Source organism: Eumetopias jubatus, unplaced genomic scaffold (assembly GCF_037043125.1).
Source record: "Eumetopias jubatus isolate StellerSeaLion01/CBP00866 unplaced genomic scaffold, mEumJub1_p1.0 scaffold_3, whole genome shotgun sequence".
Taxonomy (NCBI): Eukaryota; Metazoa; Chordata; class Mammalia; order Carnivora; family Otariidae; genus Eumetopias; species Eumetopias jubatus.
Window position 1 is genome coordinate 78,435,319 of NW_028274809.1, and position 13,758 is coordinate 78,449,076.

The window sequence follows — 13,758 nt, forward strand, 5'->3', positions numbered from 1 at the left end:
TAAATTGCTAACACTGGCATTAGAACCTTGAACATTCATGTATCCAGATAGAATTTCATATAGTCAATCAAGTAACGGTATCCATATTTCATTTACTTAGATGACTCTTTGGTTGACATAAGTGTGGTAAGCATCTTTATGTTCCACAGACTCTGATACACACTTTGAATACATTTTGAGTTCTTGCTTGTAATACAAGTCCACCAGTTAATACTATGATCACAAAACTGCCACCTTTTTATTGCTTTTCAATCATGAGGTAAGTTGAAAAGTCCAGGGGTGGCCTCAATATTAGATATTATGATAGTTATTTGGGCCAAGAAAGCCAGGACTTGATTAGTGATATGGATTATCATAGCTACCTGAAATCTAAATACCTGGCAGATAATTACATGTGAATTAATGAAAAAGATCATTTTACTACCATATTTCTGACTCAGTTTATATTTATATTATATCACACATCAATATATTCTTTTCGTTAAAGTCACTGTTGGCACCTTTTAAGTAAAAACACAAATGAAGGGGTGCCTGGGTGGCTCAGTGAGTTGAGCATCTGACTCTTAATCTCAGCTCAGATCTTGATCTTGGGGTCATGAGTTCAAGCCTCACGTTGGGCTCCAAACTGGACATGGAGCCAACTTAAAAAAATAAAAAAGATCCGCACAAATGAAAACAAAATGTGATCTACATTTATATCTGAGAATATCCAAAGAGAACCTTTAATTGTAAATTGTACCTATAATTTTATTCATGTAGCAATTGACTTATTTACTTATCAGCCATCCTTTGTTTTTCCTTTTTACCAGCCATTGTATCGTGATGCCTGGGAGAGAGAGAAGGCGAATGTGAATGTGCCGGCTGACACTCCAGTGATGCTGCAGTCCAAGATCAATGCCATACAGATCAGTGATGTAGGGAACTACACATCCACTTGCTTTACACATTATTTTCTGCCTAACTGGAACTTAACTTGATATGCTCCAGAGGGAATTTAGCAAAAGGCATTTCCCTATCATTCCTTCTATTTCTGGTCTTTATTTTTTTTTAATTTTATTTTATTATGTTATGTTAGTCACCATACAATACATCATTAGTTTTTGATGTAGTGATCCACAATTCATTGTTTTCGTGTAACACCCAGTGCTCCATCAACACGTGCCCTCCTTAATACCCATCATCGGGCTAACCCATCCCCCCACCCCCCTCCCCTCTAAAACCCCCAGTTTGTTTCCCGGAGTCCATCGTTTCTCATGGTTCATCTCCCCCTCCGATTCCCCCCCCTTCATTTTTCCCTTCCTTCTCCTAATGTCCTCCATGCTATTCCTTATGTGCCACAAATAAGTGAAACCATATGATAATTGACTTTCTCCGCTTGACTTATTTCACTTAGCATAATCTCCTCCGGTCCCATCCATGTTGATGTAGAAGTTGGGTATTCATCCTTTCTGGTGGCTGAGTAATATTCCATCGTATATATGGACCACATCTTCTTTATCCATTCGTCTGTTGAAGGGCATCTCAGCTCTTTCCACAGTTTGGCTATTGTGGACACTGCTGCTATGAACATTGGGGTGCATGTGGCCCTTCTTTTCACTACATCTGTGTCTTTGGGGTAAATACCCAGGAGTGCAATTGCTGGGTCATAGGGTAGCTCTATTTTTAATTTTCTGAGGCACCTCCACAGTGTTTTCCAAAGTGGCTGTACCACCTTGCCTTCCCACCAACAGTGTAAGAGGGTTCCCCTTTCTCCACAACCTCTCCAACATTTGTTGTTTCTTGCTTGTCGGTTTTTGCCATTTTAACTGGTGTAAGGTGGTATCTCAGTGTGGTTTTGATTTGAATTTCCCTGATGGCTAATGATAATGAACATTTTTTCATGTGTCTGTTAGCCATTTGTATGTCTTCTTCAGAGAAGTGTCTGTTTATATCTTCTGCCCGTTTTTTGACTTGATTATTTGTTTTTTGGGTGTCGAGTTTGAGAAGTTCTTTATAGATCTTGGATACCAGCCCTTTATCTGTAGTGTCATTTGAGAAATTAGAAATTAGAGAAACGATTCCATTTACTATAGCACCAAAAAACCATAAGATACCTCGGAATAAACCTAACAAAAGAGGTAAAGGATCTATACTCTAGGAACTACAGAACACTCATGAAAGGTGCTTCTAGTCTTTAATGATAAGTGCCATGTGTGCGCACACACACGTGCACAGGCACGCATATGTGTATACATGTGTGTTTATAAATAGCAATGTGTGTCCTTTGTTGGAAGGAAAAATGCACTGGTTTCACCAAAAACAACATAAAAACATACATATGCAAGTATAGGAATATTTGGTTCTCTTTTTAGTGGCCCATCACTGATTTTTCCTTTTAAAGCCAAACGATGTATATTTTCCTCATTTTCACAAGATTTACTGTCTCCTAATTTCTTTCTTGAAAAAAAAAAGAACTTTACTAAATTTAATTAAAAATCTACTGGAACTTAATTTCAATATGAAACCAGCCTATTTTATTTTATTATGTTATGTTAATCACCATACATTACGTCATTAGTTTTTGATGTAGTGTTCCAGGATTCATTGTTTGCATATAACACCCAATGCTCCATTCGGTTGGTGCCCTCCTTAATACCCATCACCAGGCTAACCCATCCCCCACCCCCTCCCCTCTAGAACCTTCAGTTTGTTTCTCAGAGTCCATAGTCTCTCATGGTTCGTCTCCCCCTCATTTTTCCCTTCCTGCTATCTTCTTTTTAACATATAATGTATTATTTGTTTCAGAGGTACAGGTCTGTGATTCAACAGTCTTACACAATTCACAGTGCCAGCCTATTTTACAAATCTTAAGGGGAGACTAATTTTCAATGTAACTTAACAGGTTTTCTGAAACACGTCAGTAATGCTGACTCAGTGGCTCCCTCTTCAGATTAACTGTGGCATTTTGCAATCTCCCTTTGCAGAAACAATATAAGCAAGCGTGGGAAGATGTCAAGATGACGGGTTATGACCTGCGGGAAGATGCCATCCCGATTCAGCACGCCAGGGCTTCCAGGGATATCGCCAGTGATGTGAGAGCTCCTCCTTTCCCAGCCTTCACCAACACTAACTCATAGACGACACACGGGAGTTAATACTTTTCCAATCTTTAACTTAATTCCCCTGTAATACACTTAACTAGAATGGAGATCATCAGGATTAGTGTCTTGTTTTGAAATCTCAGATTCAAGAATAAGCTTTACAACAGTTTGGTGACCCTTTTGCATCAGCGCTTGGTTCTGGTCTTATATTTAAGCACAGATTTTTATTTTCAGTATCTTCTCATTATCATTTAATTTACAAGCACTTATAGAAATTCAATGGGTACAAAAATTCAATGAAGTACAGCGTACATAAGTTGTTCCTGACATAATTTTGTATAGCTGATGGACTAGCATTTTTAAAAAGTGATGTTTGTTTTAATGTGTGCTAGAAAAATATTGTTTTTTTCCATTTAAATGGGATTATAAATTTTAGAATTAAAGTCTTTCAAAGTTTACACTTTAAATTTATTTAAACAAAGAATCTAGTTGATGAACTAAAACGTGAAGGTGGTAGACAGTGACTGAAATTTGGGAAACACGAGATAAGCCTATACTGGGGATAATCCAGAAGAATAGTTCTTGCCTTAGAGGTGCTCACGATGTTTTTGTGCATGTGGACATAGAAGAGAAACCAATGCGTTAAGAATTATAAAACTTATAATATGGACTTAAAGAAAAACAGTGCCCAGTCTAAGGGAGATGGGGTTATTTGGAGCAGTCTGTTTAGACAAAGTGAGTTTGGAAAAATGACTCTTCTTTCTTCTGTTCACATATACCAGTATCTATACAAAACTGCTTACGAGAAACAGAAAGGCCATTATATTGGATGTCGCAATGCCAAGGAAGACCCTAAGCTGGTTTGGGCGGCAAATGTATTAAAAATGCAGAATGACAGGCTGTACAAAAAGGCCTACAATGACCACAAGGCCAAGATCTCCATCCCAGTGGACATGGTGTCCATCAATGTTGCCAAAGAAGGCCAGGCATTAGTAAGTGATGTGGATTATCGCCAGTACCTGCACCACTGGTCTTGCTTTCCCGACCAGAATGATGTGATCCAAGCCAGGAAAGCCTACGACCTGCAGAGTGATGTAAGTTGTTGCTTGTGCAGAGAGTACCAACTGAGGGGGCCTGGGTAGTGAGCTGTTCTCCAGGAAGAAAGCCTTCCACAGCTTTGCCTGGTCATTCCTCCGAGGACTTGGGAAAATACAACTCTCCCTACATAAGCACTTCCCTTTTGCATTTTACCAAGTTCACTGTGTGCCTCTCTTACTGCTGGGCTTACTGGGAAAGTTTTCTTTTTTACTCTTTGTGGTGCTACCAGAATTTTTCTATAGATTCCTTAATGTGTGCACTGTTTGTAGTGTCCTAAACATGAGAATTCGCATGGTCCCTCAATTGAAGAATGACAGGGCTACTTCCTTGAAATTAATATCAAAGGTCAGCAGCATGCTCCAAACTCACTAGTTTCCCTTAACATGGTATTCTTCACAATATAGTGTTTCATTAGTTTACGTGAAGTATTTTTAGATTTACTCATATTTTCTGCCCATTCAATTTTTTTGGAAATCATGGATTCCATTGGGATATTTATTTCTTGTGTAGAATGAATGCCTTCTTTTAATTATTTATTACTGCTTTAAAAGTCCACCTGAGCTAGTATGATGTTACTTAAATATTATTCAAGATCTTCCAGGCATCCCACAAAGAGCGAGCTTCTGTATCATTCTGCTTTTTAGAGTTTGTATAGGTGCCCCTGCCACAGAAAACAAAGCAGTATAGAACACTGCTGTGCATACGATGAATTGTGTTTGTCAGGCCAGTGCTCAATTTTAATTATTGTTTGTGGGAGGTAAAATAGAACATAAAACTGCTTTCTTGGGGTGCCTGGGTGGCTCGGTCGTTAAGTGCCTGCCTTCGGCTCAGGTCATGATCCCAAGGTTCTGGGATCGAGCCCCGCATCCGGCTCCCTGTTCAGCGGGAGGCCTGTTTCTCCCTCTCCCACTCCCCCTGCTTGTGTTCCCTCTCTCGCTGTCTCTCTCTCTCTCCGTCAAATAAATAAATAATCTTAAAAAAAAGAAAAATCTAAAAAAAATCTAAAAAAAAAAACCCAACAACAAAAAACTGCTTTCTTGCTTTACCACAATTAAAAAAAAAACCCTTCTACCTACCTTTGTTTTCTTTCCCAGGCTATCTATAAGGCTGACTTGGAGTGGCTCCGTGGCATTGGCTGGATGCCTGAGGGGTCTCCTGAAGTGTTGAGGGTCCAAAATGCCCAGAAGATTCTACGAGACAGTGTCTATCGGACCCCCGTAGTGAGCCTCAAGTACACAAGTGTTCCTGACACACCTGAAGTTGTCCTTGCTAAGTCGAATGCTGAAAATATTAGTATTGTAAGTCACCTTTCCCTTGTTTGTTAAAATTGTCATGCTTGTAAGTGACTGATAAATAATTAATCTGGCAATCTATTTATAAGATAAGAATGTTGATGATAGCAAAGGTATATGTAATGTTGGTAGGATTGTGTTCTTGTTATTTATAAATTTTAAATGAAAAAGATATTAATACCAATTTCATTAAATTTGAGCAACTTATGTGAAAAACTTTTAGATGTTTCTTCCTTAATATGAAAAAATTGGGAATCAGAAAAGTTGAAAGTTGTACACTGGAACTAGCAGAAGTACAAATTGCAAAGTAATTTTGTGGGTTTTTTCCCATAGCCAAAGTACAGAGAAGTTTGGGACAAGGATAAAACTTCAGTCCACATCATGCCAGATACGCCAGAAATTAACCTCGCCAGAGCCAATGCTCTTAATATGAGCAATGTAAGTACCTCAACAGACTCCTTTTTGGTTTGAAAAGTCACCCAGTGGGTGCTATGGCATCCCTAGAGAACTCTTCATAGGCAAGAGAAAAGATTGCCCGAAGACTCTTTACCATCAGCCCTTTGACCAGGAGTGAGGAAAGGAGCAGATCCCTTGCTCTGAGTCACCCAGCAAGGCCAGTTACTGGTGAGCCCATGTCAACATGACAAAAGGGAGAAGGGGGTAAGGGTGAGAAACCTGAAAGAGGACTGGACGAAGAGACACAGGAACAAGAAAGGGACATTGGTGACAAACACAAAATAACGATGAGAATTCTTTGCAAAACTTTATACGAATTAATTTGAAAACCTGGATCTAGAGGGGATTTTCTAGAAAATCATAAATTACCAAAATGACCCAAGGAAAAGAATAAAAACATATAGCAAGAGATTAAGAGGATTATTAAAGACGCTCCTTCCTCCTCTCAGATGTCAGGGTCATCCAGATGATTTCATAGGAGAATTCCTTCAGACCTTCAAGAAATAATCAAACAATCATAGAGCCTAATGAAAGAAGAAAAGCCATCACAATTACCAAAACTTGTCAAAGATAATTCCACAAAGGAAAACTGTAAGCTAATAATGAGGAAAATCTTAAATAAACGATTAACAAATAAAATTCAGTAGAACATGAATATGATAGGAGACAAACAATTAGCGTTCATCCAGGAATGTCAAGAGGGTTCCAGATTCAGAAACCTAATAATGTAATAGCACAAAAGAGAAAAATCACACATTCACCTTATTGGACTTGAAAAAAGGCATGTGACCAAATCCAATATCCATTCCTATTTTTAAAAATAAAATCCGAGTAAAATAAGAATAAATGAATATCATAATGTGACTAAAAGAGTAAATCTCAAATCAAAGGCCAGGCTCATCCTCAGTAAGCTAATCTTCTCATTCAAGCTAGGAATAAAACAAGGATGCCCACTGACATCACCATTATTATTTAACATTTGCTGGAACTACCAGCTAAGTGAGTAAGCTCCTCACTCAAGCCAAAATAATTACATAAGAGTAAGAATAAAAGGTAAATATTGGGTTTAAAAGGCAAAATTATCTTTACTTGCAGGATAAATCATTATGTCTGGAAAAAGGAAGAGAATGAACTTAAAAGTCTATTAGATAAAATGAGAGAATTCGATGGTTAGCTACACAATTTAAGAAAGCTCAAGAAAGGTATTGTCCTCATGGATCACAGAGATTTCTTATGTGTAGAATAAATATCACCCTAGAAGAAGGATACTACTTTAGTGCAGTTCACCATGGTTTGGAACTTCACATCTTCCAGAAAATAACACATCTTCATGAGAGAAGGAAACTGCCCAGCAAAGATTCCTCACCATGTGCCAAGCTACACCCATTAACTCTGTTGTAATGAGCTAATTTTTTCCAAAAGATGGGAAGAAAATAAAATTTGGGGCACTGATTTTTTTTTTTCGCATACAAGAATAGTATGATGCAGTGCCCTCTCATCACCAAGTGACTGGTTGGAGAGGCAGTCCATTCTTCACCTCAGCCTCTTCTTTTCAATCCACAGGCATCTTTGGCCAGACAATCAGGGAAGGTCTCATGTGCTCTCTTTTGTATGATACATTTCTCAGCTGAAAATACCAGAACCCTACTGTTGATATCTTGATGTAAACAAGACTAGTATTTGAAACTATGCCAAAAGTAAAGTTGTAAACTTTAGATATTAGATATGAAGACATTAATGAGAATGGCTTGTGCTTTGGAAGAAATCAAACATCCTATGTGAATGCTAACCAAAATGTAAATTTTTTCTTTTTTTTTTTTTACGCATGGGGTCACCATTACTATAATCTTGATAAAATCCATTATTTAAAATTGTTTCTATCATTTGGGAAAAACAACGTTTTCAGGATATTTGTATACGATTTTCTAGTTAACCAAGCAAATTCATGTAAAATGGACTCATTTGATCTTCAAACTAATCATATGAGTAAAATAGTGTTGTTTTTATCAGATGGGACGGTTGAGACTTAAAGTGATTGAGGAATTAACCCATGATCTTAAAGTTAGTAGATGAAGTTTGGTCTCAAACTCAGATTTTTTTATTTTATTTTTTTTAAGATTTTATTTATTTACTTGAGAGAGAGAGAATGAGAGATAGCATGAGAGGGAAGAGGGCCAGAGGGAGAAGCAGACTCCCCGCTAAGCAGGGAGCCCGATGCGGGACTCGATCCCGGGACTCCAGGATCATGACCTGAGCCGAAGGCAGTCATTTAACCAACTGAGCCACCCAGGCACCCTCAGATTTTTTTTAATAAAAAATATATTTGACTACATAAACAAAAATTTATTACATAATTAAAAATAGTGTCACAATATATGTAATAAAACTGAATAAAAACGAAAGATTTTAAATAACTAAGTTTGCATTAAATATTCTCCAATACATTGAAATGTTGAGAATACTATATCTTTTGTACAAAAAAAAAGTCTATTGTTAAATGGGACCACCCAAAATTCATACAAAAATTTGAATGAAAATTCATACAAAACTTTTCTGTACTTACAAGGACAAAATTTGAGCACTCATATTTCAGATATGCAAAGCCCATGAAACTATTAATAATTGAAATTCATCTCTCCTTTCTGCACTGTTAAAGCTCCCATATTGTTTGGTATGATTTCTGAATTACACATTTAAATTACTGTTATTTCTGAGAATCTCTGACATTGTCAATACAGAATGTGTCCATTTAAATATGGACATATATTTAAAAAGCTATCTGTAAATCAGTCACTACCCTAATTAACTTCTCTGTACAAATAAAAACACGCTGCATTTAAAAAAATGGTTACTGTGGTGGCGCCTGGGTGGCTCAGTCGGTTAAGCATCTGACTCTTGATCTCAGCTCAGGTGTTCATCTCAGGATCGTGAGTTCAAGCCCCACCCTGGGCTCCACATTGGTGGTGGAGCCTACACACACACACACACACACACACACACAAAAAAAAAAAAGGCTGTTAACCTCCAACTGTACTTCAGAAGGAACATCTAACATTCCCAAACAATACTCATCACCAACCACATAAGAAGATCTAAGAAACCATCCTGGGAAAAACCTCCCCACAAATATAAAAAGTTTATAATTCTGAAGATTACAAAATTGACTTGAATTCTAAAATGAAATAAATCGAATTATTGAATTAAATCCAGTAAGGGGCTCCTGGATGGGTCAGTCGTTAAGCATCTGCCTTCGGCTCAGGTCATAGTCCCAGGGTCCTGGGATGGAGCCCCACATCGGGCTCCCTGCTCGGCGGGAAGCCTGCTTCTCCCTCTACCACTCCCCACGCTTGTGTTCCCTCTCTCACTGTGTCTCTCTGTGTCAAATAAAATCTTAAAAAAAAAAAAAATCCAGTAATCCTCATTAATGTCTGACCTTAACCTTATCCCAATGCTACCAATATGCCAGGACAAAAAGCCACTAAGCCCTGTTATATAAACCATGAGGTACTACAGAGAAGCCATTATTTAAATTAGAAAGAACTCTCATCAAGCCCAGGTCTCTGGACTCCAGACACAATTTCATCTTCCAATAGTGTGGTGGAGAATTATTCTTTTACCTATTCCCTTCTTAACTGATTCTGAGACTTCAAAACTGGACTGCTTTGATTATTAATTCTACTTGAACCCTTGAAATTACCAGTACATCTGAATCCAAAATGATACCCTATTTTTCTGTCCTCTTCAGAAAATTTACCGCGAAGACTGGGATGAAACAAAGATGAGCTGTGATGTGCGGCTGGATGCCATCCCTATCCAGGCTGCCAAGGCCTCCAGGGAGATTGCCAGTGACGTACGTGTGGCCTTGTTTGACTTGTCAGTTTCTAAGCAAACATCCTAGGTGCATCAGGAGTACATACTGTGATCCATCTACTTTGTTTTTCCATCTCCAGTATAAATACAAGCTTGACCATGAGAAGCAGAAGGGACACTATGTGGGGACCCGCACCGCCAGGGATGACAACAAGATCCGCTGGGCCCTCATAGCTGGCAAGATTCAGAATGAAAGAGAGTACCGGCTGCACTGGGCCAAATGGAAGACCAAGTTCCAGAGCCCTGTGGATATGCTTTCCATCGTGCATTCTAAAAATTGCCAAACCCTGGTCAGCGACATTGATTATCGCAATTACTTACACCAGTGGACATGCATGCCTGACCAGAACGATGTGATTCAGGCCAAGAAAGCCTACCAGCTGCAAAGCGATGTGAGTGGGCTACATTTTAGGATGAGCTCGTCTATCGTTTTGCCATGACTCCCAGAAAGTTTATATTCTTAAATTTTTGTATCATCACTTTCTGTCTTTATACAGCCAAGAATGTGGTTTTAGGTAGACCTTATAGTACAGTGTCAAGAATCAGCAAAGCCGTGGAAGATCTAGATTCTGTATCAAGGAATAAATGGTTGTGTGAATATAAATCTTAATTGTAACAATATAAAGACAACTGTGAAAATATTATTTATGGAATTTAAGGAGTAACAGAGGTTGATATCATAAGTAAAACATTGGCAGTCCATGGAAAGGATGTAGGCACAGATAAGCTTTTTTAGTTAATACAGTGTTTAAAAATCTTGAATTAATTTGCCAAGGCTTATTTAAATCAGGAAATTTGGGGTACAAATCTAAGATTTCTTAATTCTTTAGAAAAAAATCAGAGAACGAAGCTCGGGACATGCATTACACCCTGGCAACAATAGCTGGAGCTGAATCGAGGCTAACCCCCTTTAAATAGAAACTAGATCCCCCAGTTTTTCATATCACCTGACCTCCTAATGAATTTACTTATGTTACCTGCCTGGCTGCTTGAGTATGTCATTCTTATGTGTATTTCTCCATCAAACCAAGGGATAGAATAAATAGGACCCGGTTATGACCAGAGTTGCTGAAATCACTCGGCCTTGTTTCCACAGGCTGTCTACAAGGCGGACTTGGAATGGTTACGTGGGATTGGGTGGATGCCAAATGATTCCGTCTCTGTCAATCACGCTAAACACGCTGCAGATATCTTCAGTGAGGTATTCCAACATTTTACCTGCCATTCAGTGCGTTTCCTGGGAGACTGAACAAAAATATACAAGCCAAAGCGCAATCATTCCCCATCAGCAATTTTAACAATTGCAATTGCTGTCATTTGAGCCAAACATACCTTTTCCCAAAACAATACTGTCCCTGTCACATCAGGGGACCACATCCATAATACAATATCCAGTATACTCAGCTGTTGCTTGGAATTATATAAAGGGAAAACGTCTTTTGTCAGCAATGGCAATACGCTTGGGAGAAGTTTGTTCAGTTGAAAAAAATGTATTGAGTAACTTGATACACAGAATGATATAGTACATGATCTTGGTAGCTAAGCCAATCTGCTACTTTAAAATCCGTGGAAGATATAAGAAGCCAACCCAGTTGTTAAAAAATAAAATGCTAAGAAAAAGGCCGAATTGCCAAGAAGGTGCCGTTCAAATATGGCACTCTACACTTCTGGTCTAGACAGGCCCTTAAATCTAGTGTCTCTTTCTCAGCTCAGACAGGACCAGAAACTGTAACTGTCTGAAAGATATTTTCTTTCCTATAGAAAAAATATCGCACAAAAATAGAAACTCTCAACTTTACTCCTGTGGATGACAGAGTTGATTATGTGACTGCAAAACAAAGTGGCGAGATCCTCAATGATGTAAGTACATGGCTCTCATTCTAAAATTGCCCAATCATGAAGTGTCATTTCCAAAGCCTTCCACCTGTGTTAGCTCAGCATGCAATCATTGTCTGCGATATGAATTGTAATAATTGAGACGATGCTAGCATTTGCTTGGACAACATTATGTGTAACTTTCACCTCTTGCCTCTCCTTTCCAGATTAAATACCGGAAAGATTGGAATGATACCAAATCAAAATACACCCTCACAGAAACCCCCTTGCTGCACACTGCCCAGGAGGCAGCCCGGATACTGGACCAGGTATGGGTTTTAGCCAGATGCCTGGTACTCTGTGTGGGCACAGAGGACCATAGTGTAACTGTGGGACATGGATGCACACGATCAATACCCCATTCTGACTCCTTCGTGTAAGCCTCTATTGTGGCTCTCTGTCTTTTAGTATCTCTACAAGGAAGGCTGGGAGAAGCAAAAAGCTACAGGTTACATTTTGCCTCCGGATGCGGTACCATTTGTTCACGCCCATCACTCTAGTGACGTTCAGAGCGAGGTAATTTATCTGTAGATGAGTGCACGCTGGAGTGTGCCTGGGGCTAGCAGGCCTGGCCAGGCTTGGGGATGGTTGAAGTACCTACTCCCTTCTGGTCCTCCCTGTGGGCTTTGGGAGTTTTGTCTTGTTTTGTGGGCTTCTTTAAAAGCTATTGTTTGAGTGCTTTACTCTTTCTTCTATTCCCTCACTTCCTTAAGATCGCTAAGCTTTCAAATAAAATATAGGCGGAATTAGAAAGGAAATCTATTTTTTCTATTTTTAAATTGATATTTCTTTATATTTTTTTATTTCAGTGCTTTTTGTTATTTGTTCTGAGGGAGGCAGGTAACAAGAGGCTGAAGGACTGCATTTGCTGATGTTTCAAGCCCCCCTTTTCCTTGAGTGCTTGTCAAAACTGATGCCATCTCTATTTTTCTCCTACAAGCTGAAATACAAAGCTGAACATGTAAAACAAAGAGGTCATTATGTTGGTGTTCCGACGATGAGAGACGATCCCAAACTGGTTTGGTTTGAGCATGCAGGCCAGATTCAGAATGACAGACTATACAAAGAGGACTATCATAAAACAAAGGCCAAGATCAATATACCTGCTGACACGGTGTCGGTGTTGGCCGCCAAGCATGGGCAGGAGCTTGTCAGTGATATTGATTACCGTAATTACCTGCACCAATGGATATGTCATCCTGACCAAAATGACGTGATCCAGGCAAGGAAGGCCTATGACCTACAGAGTGATGTAAGTGACTTTGTTTCTTAATTATCTAGAAATGTGTGGTATACATTGAGAATTATAAGCAGCATTCTGGAAGCACCAAGCTTTGAGACTTTAAGCCAGAAATATTAAGTTTGTTTCCAGAAGGGAATTAAGGCTGGATATTGATGTAGAGAAAGACCAGGAGCAGTGATTGGCTGACAGCTTTGCCTATTAGTATATCCAAATAACTTTCAAAGTCATTTTTTTTTAATTTTTGTTTGCATCACTTTTGCCATCAGCAACATCTCACATCTGCCTGGAAAATTATCAGCTGATTTAAAATAATAATTGGCTTGGGGTGAGAATGGAGAGTGAGTTGGGATGTTAACAATATTGGATGATAGTGTAGTCAAGGACCTGGGAATGCCCTATTCTTGCTTTGCCAGGCATTTTACTCCTGCAGGCATTTATGAAGGACTTGCTTGCGAGGAATCAAAGCAAAAGGGAAAGAAAGTACTGATGAGCCACATGAGAACCCAGAATCCCTCATGCAGAGCTTTGGTAAAGGTAGGGTAGAGAGTACACGACATAGGCCATCTTGCAGTGAAGCCTGAGTCAAGACCTGTAGCTGCCACCAGCAGTCTGCAAGCAACAGAAACACAGTGCATCGACGTGATACTCAGGTGCCCCCAGGAGCTAACCCTACCTGGTCTTTTCATAACCAAAGTGGAAAAACAGGAAATCAAAGACTGCCTGCAGCACAGGTGCTGAACTTGAACATCCCACCTCACTCTTGCTGCAGATGAACGACTGTTGTGGACCTTTAACCAGATTAGCAGCTCCACTGCCGTTGGTGAGGGGTAGCCTGAGAGAACCC

General features: G+C 39.2%; 1 protein-coding gene across 1 annotated transcript in view; it reads left to right on the plus strand.

Moving 5' to 3' along the window:
* Window positions 1-13,758, plus strand: part of NEB (nebulin) — a 196,655-nt gene that overhangs the window by 109,434 nt on the left and 73,463 nt on the right. The window contains exons 87-98 of the mRNA XM_088021705.1: window positions 810-914; window positions 2,964-3,071; window positions 3,863-4,174; window positions 5,273-5,476; window positions 5,804-5,908; window positions 9,672-9,776; window positions 9,877-10,188; window positions 10,893-10,997; window positions 11,558-11,656; window positions 11,839-11,940; window positions 12,080-12,187; window positions 12,612-12,923. Of these exons, the coding sequence (XP_087877831.1) occupies window positions 810-914; window positions 2,964-3,071; window positions 3,863-4,174; window positions 5,273-5,476; window positions 5,804-5,908; window positions 9,672-9,776; window positions 9,877-10,188; window positions 10,893-10,997; window positions 11,558-11,656; window positions 11,839-11,940; window positions 12,080-12,187; window positions 12,612-12,923 (1,977 nt within the window). The remainder of the gene's footprint in view (window positions 1-809; window positions 915-2,963; window positions 3,072-3,862; window positions 4,175-5,272; window positions 5,477-5,803; window positions 5,909-9,671; window positions 9,777-9,876; window positions 10,189-10,892; window positions 10,998-11,557; window positions 11,657-11,838; window positions 11,941-12,079; window positions 12,188-12,611; window positions 12,924-13,758) is intronic.